Source organism: Mercurialis annua, linkage group LG8 (genome assembly GCF_937616625.2).
Source record: "Mercurialis annua linkage group LG8, ddMerAnnu1.2, whole genome shotgun sequence".
NCBI classification, from domain to species: Eukaryota; Viridiplantae; Streptophyta; class Magnoliopsida; order Malpighiales; family Euphorbiaceae; genus Mercurialis; species Mercurialis annua.
Genome location: NC_065577.1, coordinates 3414755 through 3427248, shown reverse-complemented (window position 1 = coordinate 3427248; position 12494 = coordinate 3414755). Strand labels below are relative to the sequence as shown.

The following is a 12494-nucleotide window of genomic DNA, read 5'->3' as shown; positions in this document are numbered from 1 at the left end:
ACACTTATCTCCAAATGATACCCTATAGGCACGCTTGACAAAAAAATCTCCTCTAACTTCTGGTAACCAAATCAGTTTATCATTAAGGTTCTCATTAACCATAACAATTTGCTTGATCAAGTTCCTTTCAGCTTCACAAAACAGCTCGGTCAACTTCTCATCGTCCCATCTCCGACACCCGTTCTCCACCATCATCAAATACTCAACTTTAACAGCCCTACGTCATCAGGCAATTCAGAATTAACTATGCCAAATCCTTCGTCAGGTAACCATGGATCAGTACCAATACAAATAGAATCTCCTTTCCCAATACGCCATCTAGTACCTTTCCTCACTATCTCTTGAGCTGCTAAAAGACTTCTCCACACGTAACTAGGATTAGAACCTAATTTGGCAGTCAAAAAATCAGAATCCTGAAAATACTTAGCTAAAAAAACCTTGCTAACAAGATAATTTGGCGAATTAAGAAACCTCCAGCCCTGTTTCCCAAGCATCGCTAAGTTAAAATCTCTCAATTTTCTAAAACTCATTCCACCAAGCTTCTTTGGCAGACACAATTTATCCCAGTCACTCCAGTTAATGCCTCTAGAGCCCTCCTTCTTCTTTGACCCCCACCAGAAACCATTCATCATTCTCTCAATATCAGTACAAATATTAGAGGGAATAAGAAAAACATTAAAGTAATAATTAGGGATTGCTTGAAGGACAGACTTAATAAGTAACTCTTTACCAGCTGCCGAGAGAAATTGGTGTTTCCAGCCCTGAATACGCTTCCAGATTTTCTTCTTTAACATCTCGAAAACAACGCTTTTGTTTCTACCGATCATGAAAGGCAACCCTAAATAGGTTCCATTAGTTTTCATAGAAATTACACCCAAATGATTCTTGACATCTTCTTCACAATCCAAATTAACATTCCTACTAAAGAAAATAGAGGATTTCATAAAGTTTACCATCTGGCCTAAACTCTCTTCATAAATCTTCAACATTTCTCTAACCTGCTCTACTTCCGCCTTGTTTGCCTTGAAGAACAATAAACAATCGTTTGCGAAAAACAGGTGCGAAATAGAAGGGGCTCTCTTACAAATCTTTAAGCCATGAATCAACCCCAATCTCTCTTTATTTTGCAGCATCAAACTTAACCCTTCCGCACATAAAATAAAGAGGTATGGAGATAGCGGGTCTCCTTGCCTCAAACCACGACCCTGGATAATCGGACCAACTTCCAAACCATTATGAACAACAAAATAACGAACAGAGCTAATACAACTCCAAACAAGATTAGTAAATTTCTGACCAAACCCAAAAGCTAAAAGCACATTTTCTAGAAAAATCCACTCAATTCTATCATAAGCTTTTGACATATCAATTTTTAACGCTGCAAAACCATCTTTACCCTGCCCTTTTCTTTTTAGAAAATGCATAGCTTCATAGGCAATCAAAACATTATCACTAATCAGTCTACCATGGACAAAAGCACTTTGACTCTCGGAGATGATATTGGGAAGTAAAGGTTTCATCCTATTTGCCAATATTTTAGCCACAATTTTATAGAACACATTACAGAGAGAGATAGGACAGAACTCACTTATCTTAGTAGGGTTGCTTTGTTTTGGAATCAACGTGATGGCAGTGTCATTCATTCCTTCATAAACCATTCCATTATGTAGAAAACTGTTAATAGCAATCATCAAATCTGTCTTCACAATTGACCAATAAATTTGATAGAACGCCGGAGTTAAACCATCTATCCCAGGAGCCTTGTCTCTTTGCATACTAAAAACTGCCTTACAAAGCTCCACTTCAGTCACATTATCAGTGAGCTGGTCAGCATCTTCAACTCTATTTCCAATTACCAGACCCAAAATTTTATCATCATTCACCACTGTTGATTTAAACAAATTCTGGAAATAATCCAGTACATGCTCCTCTAAACCATTACCCCACTCACACCACCGACCCTCATCACTTTGAAGCTTGGAGATGGAGTTTTTCTTTCTCCTTTGAGTGGCATTTTTATGAAAGAATCTAGTATTAGCATCTCCAGACTTATACCAGAAAAATGTTTGAAAAAGAAACAAAGTTTATTAAGGAAATTTTTATTAAAAATTATATTAGTTTACGATTTTGGCAAAATTTAATGCCCTTTAACAGATTTCATTGGCTTATAAATTTTATCAAGATTCGATACCATTTAATAAAAATTATGTTGACATTATCATAGATCCTTTATATTTACATTGACAACATTTTTTTTCAAGGGTGTAATAAAATGTGCAGGCACAAAAATTATGGGCCCTCATAATGTTGAGGCCCTAAGCCTAGGCCTTAATGGCCTAGTCCTAAGGCCGGACATGAATTTGACCAACCTTATCCTTTTTCATCACTGTGAAAATGGTAATTTTATCTGTGATGGAATTAAAAATAAAAAAATGTTATTTAACCCATTATTTTATACTACTTTCATTGTCCCTCCTTATGTGGCAGCATTTAATTCGTCCAATTCTCCTTTAAAAGTATGAATCCCAGAAAACAACTTTAAATGCATCTACTAATTTGTTGCCACATCAGGTGGGTTAAAGAAGGTGGGTTAAAAAAGAGAATTATATAGCATTACTTTTAAAAATATGTACCCTGGCAAAAAAGGGTAACAGGAAAAAGGCGTGTCACGAAAACCGAGGGCACACTCTCCATGCAATATATTGTGGTTGGCTAAATAACAAAAAACGTAACATGCTATATGACCAAGATTCCAAATTGGCAGGAGCCTGACTAATTCTAATTTTTCTACCACAACTCTCAAACACTGGCGATAAATTGAACTTCAATGATAGAAAGTGTGATCGGAATATTAACGAAAAATATAACATGATATACGATCAGGACTCAGAATAGGCGGGAAACTTTTATATTTTAATTTGAATAAACAATTTAACTTACCTAAATTTACAATTCTACCACAAGTTCGTCTATATAAAGAAATCGATTAAGTCTAAAAAATTGTTTGAAGTTTTTCTAAAAAAATAATCTAATCATTCTAAGGTAAGTTCATCAATTCACTGCTATGCAATGTTTCTTTCAACGGTAATCGGAGAAGTGCTATTTTGTTTAATCCTAAGAGGTTTTTTATTTACAGTGATCAGAAAAATGGCGGAGATTCATTGCGTTATCCCATTCTGTAGGATGAATTTAACTGGTCTTCATGAAAATAAGAGAAAGCACATAGCTGATTGCAAGGTATAATCTTAAATCATAAAATAATCATATATTATTAAAAATAGTGCTAAATGGATTTCATTTCTAGAGCATATTTGCAAAGCTTGACAAGATTGTTGAGGAGAGAACGCATAATTCCCTGGTGATTAAACACGGAAAGAAACGCCACAACGAGGTTCTAGGAAATGATGCGCGAGATTTTACAACAGAATCTTCTCATTCTCGTCAATGCATAAGCATTGAGACGACTACGTGGTAATGTTCTGTATTAAAATATATTTTTTATGTTGCTAGTACTAAAGTATATTTTGCTGCTCAGTGTACTTTATTAAAATTATATTTTTATGTTAAGGAACGTACGTCGAGTTATTTTTATGAATACTTACCGAGTATCATTTGTAGATTCGATTAGCCACCTGAATTTCAATTTTTTCAAGTTTAGAGTTGAACAAACCCGGGCGGCCGCCACCCCTGCGCCGACCGGTTACCTTCAGGGAGTAGTCCTCCATCGATGAACCTTTACAATCTATTTCTGTAGTAACTTTCAAATCAAACCTTTACAATCTATTTCTGTTTTCAAAAGTTTAATAAACCTCTTTTTAAAGATTAAACTTCAAGTTAATGAAGATTATTAAGACAGTTTTTATGCAGAATTAGGCAAAATTGATAATCATTTTGTTACTGCCAATAGTATCTATGAATTGCGATAATCAATTTATATTTTCAATAGATGAGCATCTATAGTTTAACATGTGAATTTAAAACTCAATAAGCGAATAGTATATATATATTATATATTACATCTTGAATTTTAATCTTGCAACAATGTTTATTTTGATTCGGCCAATAGGAGAACATTAGCATATATAATTTCCATTTGATTTTTTCTTCTTATCAAATGCAAAGTTAATTTAGAAGATAAATGACATGGAGAAAAAATAAGATTTGTATAGTACAATAATAATTTCGTTAGGACTTATCCCAATTAAATTATAAACATTATGTTTTACAATAAATTAGAATTAGATTTACCCGTTTAAACAAAAACATAAGAGACTGCAACAAGCATTGTTGTAATTTCAAGAAAAAAGTTATGTGACAAATAGAGAGACTTATTGGCTAGAAAATAAGACATTGTGTTCGGCAATAAATTAATTGACCTCTTCAGGAAATAATGCTGATACAAAAAAATATGTATAAAAGATTATTGTGAAGAGGTCTTGTGCGATCCCATAAATTTATGAATTTTATATTTTTCATAATACTAACTTTTACTATATTTTATTGTGAAATTTAAATGCTACTAATCCTAATCCTATCCTTGATGATTGAAATTGTATTGCCTTTAAAATATTAGTAATTACGTGAAAAATTCATGAAATTTAGACTATATCAATCCAATATCAATTTTGTATTGGTAATTAAAGTTTTTGAGAGTATTGCTTCAAAGAAAATGAAGAGGAATTTAAGGTCAAGCTGAACTAGAGAAAAAAAGATTTGTAACAAGAATCTTAAGACAACACCTAATCTTTGGAATTTTATTTGAGAAATTATTGTGAATACACTATAATATTAGTGACTTTTAGCAACACTAGCATAGCAACACTATTGACACTGTTGTAATAATACATATAAGACAACAGAAAGGTTACTGTTAAAAACCATTGCAAAGAAAACAACAAAATCAAAAATTTACAACAAAAGGTAACAGTTATAGAAAACGGTTGCAATAGATTAAAAAAATGCAACAGTTTGACTGAATCTAACAACACTTTTAAACTGCTGTTTTTTATTACCTCATACCAAACAATATTTTTAACTATAGCAGCAGTTTTAAATTGCTGTCTTTTGTTACGAGAAATTTTTAGGTAGACTCGGTACACTACGTCATCCTTGGACTAACATAACACCTCATTAAAATGAGGGTATTCTTATAATATCGTTATTCAAAATGTATGCAAAAAACAAACGAAATTACAACAAAAAAATTACAGTTAACCATATGAAATTGTAAAAAAAAATGATAATAATAATTTGAAGGTGCTTCTATAATTTGGTATGAGGTAACAAAAGAAAACAAATTTAGGTAGACTCAGTCCATCACGTCATCCGTGGACTAAACCAATCATATCATAACACCTTATTTAAATGAGGGTATTCTTATAATATCATTATTTAAAAATGTATGCAAATAATAAACAAAATTACAAGAATACCCTCATTTTCTCTCATTTTTATTCTGTGCTCTCCTTTCCTCTCATTTTTTTCATTTTGTTTTTGACATTTATAGTCATTCAATTCAATGGAGAATTTGAACTGAAATTTTTAATCTAAAGGGAGATTTTATGTGTTTCAACAGTTAGCAATGGTCGATGGCAATGGTACACTTCATCCTCGAGGTGAGTAAAGTAATGTTTGGCTTAATATTTTGGATTTGTAGCTATCTATTTATTTGGTTTGTTGTTAAAGAGATTGGAAGATGGGTATTACAGAGGTGAAATTGGTTTCATTTTTGATGGGATTCCTCTATTGACATGATCAATTTTTGTTGATTTTGGACACGATCCATGTTCCGGATTCCCTGCCTTTGAGTGAAAACTTGCATTTTTCTTTGTGAAATGCAGATATGCCATTCGCCTAGATAATCAAAAAAGGCAGTGAAGTGAAGTCAACGGGAGTACAATTGCTCGCCATTCCGGACTTGCTCTTTTGGACTATGATAGCTGGCGTATAAGGTGCCTTACAAGAACTATGAACGTACATTCAGGTATGAGTCTGATTTTATTCATTTGAATTTGATTCTTTTCATGATTAATAATTGAATATGTTTTAATAAATTACTCTTGAAATTCTATTGCAGAAAGTGTACATAGTTCTTGAGGAAGGCAAAAGATGGGTTTGAAAACTATCGGAGATAATAGAAAGTTTATTTTTGAAGATTAAAGAAGAATAATAAATTATTACAAGTTCAAGAAGGATTTTGGTGAACATTTTCTTTTTGTGATGTAATGTATAGATGAAATATTTTTAGACTTCGAATTTTATGAATATTTCCCATCTTCTAATTTTAGTGAATATTCTATGTTATCCTATTTTATTAAATGTTTTCCGTTTCTAAATTTAGCGAATAATTTTATTTTTTGTTTTTAATTCCCGTTCTTTAAATATAAACTGTTGCAAACCTTCAGCGTCTTTATATAAGAGTATGAATGGAGGAAAAGTTTCAAGCCTTCAGCGTCCTTTTTAATTATTATATTTAAATTTAGCTTTTTCGAATATCTCAATTATATAAAAAGAATAGGAAAAAACCATTGAAATGTATTTCAGTTTTAATTGTTTTTCTTTTTTTCCTTTTTATCTATCAATATAAATAAAAACAATTAGCACACTTAAGAGATAATAAATTTAACGGGTGAAGGATGATTATGTTTAACATGAACAAATTGAGAATGGTTGTCACAATTATGGCATTTACAGGTAGTTGATAAATGAAATATATAGCATGTCAAGCTAATGTTGTTTTATTTTTTATACAAAAGATACAAATACATTTTTGAACTTTTATCAAAATGATATTTAGGTCTTTTAGCTCCAATCTAGTTCCACCTGATCTCTAAACTTTCAAATTGGAAGAAAGAACAAAATATTGATGCGAATGCTAAAATTTATATTGTTCCGACATTCACATAAATATATTTATAATAAAAAATTGTTTGATTTTCCAAATTTAAAATATATATGATATTTCGTATTTGATATCGTAAAAATTTGAAACTCGTATTATAGTTCCAACGGCACACACTAAAAATTATGATTTAATTTGCATTTAACTTTAAAATTAAATTAAAAAAATGAATATGAAAATAGTGAAACAAAACTAGATATTTTATTTTTTTGCAATTTCTTTCTTCAGTTACATATATCGGAAGTTTATAAAAGATATTTATATATATAACTCAGATGGAATTAAATTTATTTACAAGTTGATTCCACAAAATTGTAAAATTCATCCCAACCAAAAACACGAATTACTTAATACAACTATAAACACAACCATAACCATAGTCTTAAAAACTAATAAAGCTAATTAAAATTTCAAACCTTAATTAATCATAAAACTCGACACGAAAACATAAACACGTCGCAATCGATCAGAGAACGGGTTTGATTCCTTGAGGTAAGCCGTAGCCGGAAACCGTAGGAGCATCAGTGGCACCACCACCTTGATTAGGTTTAATTTGTTGGTGACCTTCAGTACCATAGCCTTGCTTCTTATAATCTTCAATATTCTTGTATTGCACGTAAGGACTTGTCTCTAATGGCAATTCTACTTTTTTATTTTCTTCATTTTCTGTCTTCCTTATCATTTGCTCACCACCATTCTCCATTCTATTAGTTTTTTTGCAATTACTTCAATTTAATTGAGTTTTTTGTTTAATTCAACAATTAATGGAGTTTAATTATTTATACCTATGCATGCACATAAAAATTGATGGTGTATCAAGGATTGTCAATTTTTAGATTGTTATATAATCATTTTTTAGTATTCTTTTGACTTATTCTTTAAACTTGCTTTATTTTCTCATCAATCCTTATTACTATTCATACATTTGTTAAACCATGTTTTGAATGATTGATTCGTATTTTATGTATTTTAAATTTCATTAATAAAAATGTAATACATATTTTAATTTAAGTAGTATCTTAAATCATAATGTTGAATGAAACACATCCACGACAATCTGGCGACGTTTATTTTGATCCAGTTAATCGGAAATATTAACATACATAATTTTCATTAGATTTCTTCTTCTTACCTAAATTAAAGCTGTGATATTAAATTAAAGTTAATATAAAAGGTAAATGACTTCGATAGAAAAAGTAAGAGTTCTATATATTATACAAATAATTATTTTATTAGGACTTGCTATCCCATTTATATTAGAAACATTATGTTTCAAATAAATTAGATCTAAATCATCCGTTTAAACAAAAAGATAGTGAATGCAACAAGCATTGTTGTAATTACAACACACACAAAAATGTTGTCAAATCAAAAACAAAAAGAAGTTTTATAATGATAATTTGTTAATTGACCATCTATACCAAAATATATGCAAAATCTAACTGTTCGGTAGAATATAAAAGACATGACACTGTAAAGTCAAAAAAAAAAAAATTAAAGGTGGCAACACTTTCTTGGCTAATATAAAATTTTAATCAATATGAGTTTTGTAATTAATTTTTAGCAATCGGTGATTGAAAAATAGCTAAAAGCACGTTTATAAATATATTTTTAAAAATAAAAATACTAATTTAGAAGGTCAAACACCGAAATAGTATATTCGGAAAAATTCAAACATGATGGTGTAATTTTTCCTTATAATAATACTAAAGGGTCAAACTCATGAGCAAGTAAGTAAAGAACAAGTAAGATAATCCTATAATATGTTTCCATTAAATTAATATTTACCTATTCTTACTTGCATCCAGTGGGAAATAAAAATTCAAAGTTCCAAACGTATAATTTAGATAAAGGAAAATATTTAATGATTCTTTTTCAGAAACAAAAGGAAAAATCCAAATCTGAATATTTATTAATCTAGTTCTTAGAATATTTATTTTGCTTTCTCTAGTTTATGTACATTAATTTTTAATCGCGTAGCACATCCGGCAACATCAAATAAGGACCTGCGAGATAAAAAAAATACATGAAAAATTATTTTTTTATATCCATTATTACCCTTATTTTAATATTACTGCATAGTTAGAATTCAAACTCGAAATCTCTAGCTAAGTCGGAATTCAAGCTCAAGACCTCTAGTGAATTACAACTCGAATTTGAAATCTAAACAATCCGGATAATAAAAAGTACATATCTGCTCCGATCAATCTCATTGAAATAGAATATAAAAAGTATAATTTGAGTGATAAAAATTCTTAAACATTTTTTGATCCCGAAATTAAAAAATAAGTAAGATATACATTTGAGTTCTAAACAATAAATCCTATACATCCAAAGCATATAAAAGAAATCATCAATTAATAAGATCAATCTTCAATTATAATCCAAAAAGTGTATTAAACGACCGAATTTAGAGCCAAAAATCAGCAGATTATGGATAAACTCAATTATACATGTCGATTTTTAAATTGGGATGACATGTAATTTATAGTTACATCAAAATATGTACCATTTAAACTGGAAAATACATTTTTAAAAAAAATGATTTCACTCTTATCCCGGTGATGACTCGAAACCAAGACCAAATTTATTGCGAGATTAACAAAAGTAATACGAAGGAGATGATGCTTCACGCGATGATTTTCAATGAATCATCATCGGTTATGATATCGTAATTTAAATCCTGGATTTCCCTTTCATTACTGCTAGCAGAATTGTAATATTGAATTATGGATAATAAGGACATTTTGACTGGAGCAGTATAAGCAGGTATAGGCATTTCTGATGGAATATCTGGCAGAGGTGCTTCAGGATTAAGCAAAACATTTATAACTTGTCGTATAGAGGGACGGAATGTTCTCTCAGGATGCACGCACCAGAGTCCGACGCTCATCAATCTCTCCATTTCCGATTCATTATAATCCCCACAGAGTTTAGAGTCAGCTGCTTCAAGAAGTTTTCCAATTCCATACAATTCCCAAACCCATTCAACCAATCTTGCTTGATTTTCTTGCAATCCTCGTTCGACAACTCTTCGTCCGCAGGCGATTTCTAAAGCAACGACTCCAAAACTGTATATATCAGATTCTTTGCTTGCTTTTCCTGATGTGAAACATTCCGGAGCCATGTATCCGATTGTTCCTGCTAAAATTGTGGTTTGAGTTCCTTTTGAATGATCAACAAGTCTGGCTAACCCGAAATCCCCGAGTTTAGCCTCAAAACTTGAATCTAACATTACATTGCTCGATTTAATGTCTCTATGAAGCACGCATTGATCGCCTTCTTCGTGTAGATACAGTAGTGCAGATGCCAATCCTTGTGCAATTTTGTACCTGATTTGCCATGTCAAGAAGTTTTTTCCTTTGAATATATGGAAATCGAGGCTGCAATTAGGCATGAGCTCGTACATGAGTAGTAATTCTTTCTCGTGACACCAACCGACGAGCTTCACCAAATTCCGATGCCTCATTCGGCTAATAATCTTCACTTCCGCTGCGTATTCTTTAATTCCTTGTTTAGACTCTCTTGATACCCTTTTGACCGCGATATACGAGTTCTGATCCTTCAAAAATCCTTTATAAACTGCACCGAATCCTCCTTCACCAAGCTTTTCTCCTTCGGAGAAATTCTTTGTTGCATCAACCAATTCATCGTAAGAAAATTTTCTCGGTCCTGTCCCGTGATTCTTAAAATCATCACCGAAAGAAACTTCCAGGATCAGATCATCATCATTCATTTCTTCTTCTTTCCTATTGCATCGTCTTAAACCGTACCAAATAAAACCCGCTCCAATTATCAAACTACAAGCTCCAATACTCAGTCCAGCCACAAGTCCTATATTGATTTTATTTTTTCCTTTCTGAATTACAGGATTAGCTTCAGGTTCAGAATTCAGGATGCTGACCGAACCTAAAATTTCAGAACTCGAATCAAACTCCCATTTTGTAATTCTGTTGACCTCATATAAATACCCAGAACTAGCAGAGAATCCAATAGTAACCCATTCAGGTAAATACTTGGCAAGATCAACTTCAGCCGATACACTACCACGCGTTCGCGAATTATTCCAACGATTACGATAAATGAAACTAACTTTCAGATTCTTTCGTTGAGAGTCATACCGAATCCAAACATCCGTTCTGCTTCCATTCATCACATTGCTAGGCCAAAACACAGTAGAAATCGATTTCATCGACCTGATATTGATGCCTACATGATTATCAGAAGGATCCCAGAAGTTACTAAACGTATCGAACTCCACCGCGACGAACTGGTTTTCGTCCGAGTTCAATGCATGCTCGGCGTCATCAGTGATCGACAGAGCAAGACCACCGCCAGGTTTTACGTCAGGAGGAATCCTTGAACCATTTGGTGCCAGGAAAAAAGCTAGACCGTCTCCGAACTCAGATTTACGAGATGAGTTGATAATAAAAGAGAATTGGGCAGTGAAATTTGTGAAATTTCCTGATGATTTATCCCAAAGATGCAAGGGTTTTGCATACGTGGCGCGACCGACACTTCCTTCTTTTTTCTGATCATTCAGGTTGTTTGTCAGGTCAATTCCTCGTTGGCTAGCAACTGCGTCTCCTTCCCGGAAAATGTCAGGAACATTGGAATCAAAACTTGAATAGTTGAATCTTAACGGAGTTACATGACATTTCAGAGTTGTCGGAAATCCGAAAAAGATAACGAACAGACAGAACCGAAAAAATTGAATGTTCGATGACAGGATCGCCATGGAATGTTCAGACAATGAAGTAAGAATATTTCTTACACATATTGCTTACATTATAGAAGAGACAATAAATTTGCAAAATTTGTTTGTCTTTAGCTTCAACTTATTATTGATCAGATCAAATGATAACTGGCAATTTTTTTCTGTCTTTACCTTTACGATCTAATGATTTGTCGGATTGCTGATTAGATAAGGACTTTTTTGTTCGTTTTGAATGTTGACTAAGAAATGTAAACCAAGCTAGTTCATTTGATGGTGATTTGCGCAGACGGCAATTCACTAGTAAAATTAAAATATGTCAGAAATGAAATGACATTCAAGGTTAAACTTTTTTTTTTTTATCTATACTTATTTAAGAGTCGGAGTAAAGACCGAAATTTCTTTTCGGTGTTCTACTCACATTTATGTCTCCGTTTTGGGATCTAAAACGGCACATGGTGTGATTTATCACTTAGCGGTGTCTCGTGTTTTTTTTTTCTCAGAGTTGTCTTCTTAAATTTTTGTGTCCGACTTTATGAACAATTTTTTAAAGTCACGTTCAACTGTTTTGTATTACTCACTCCATTTCATTTTAAAAATCTCATTCACAAAAATTTAAAAAATATTTATTATCTTTGAGTATAATTTAAGGTTATTGTAAAAGAAGTTATAATTTTAGTGTGTTGTACAACTATAACACAAATTTTGAAATTTGACAAAATCAGTCACTAATTTTTACATTTTAATAAATTGAAACGCCGATCTATTTTCTATTGAAAAAGGACGTTGATGTAGCTGCCAGAACAGTATATATTCTGGTGTTCACATTTGTATTTGTCACAGAAAAATAATTCGGTATTCTAATTTGCTAAAATAAAA

At 31.8% G+C, this 12494-nt stretch overlaps 1 protein-coding gene across 1 annotated transcript; it reads right to left on the bottom strand.

The window, feature by feature from the left end:
* Window positions 1–9501: 9501 nt before the first annotated feature.
* Window positions 9502–11639, bottom strand: LOC126660603 (L-type lectin-domain containing receptor kinase IX.1-like). The gene has a single exon (XM_050354170.2). The coding sequence runs from the start codon at window positions 11637–11639 to the stop codon at window positions 9531–9533; it is 2109 nt and encodes a 702-aa protein (XP_050210127.1). The 3' UTR covers window positions 9502–9530.
* Window positions 11640–12494: the final 855 nt, after the last annotated feature.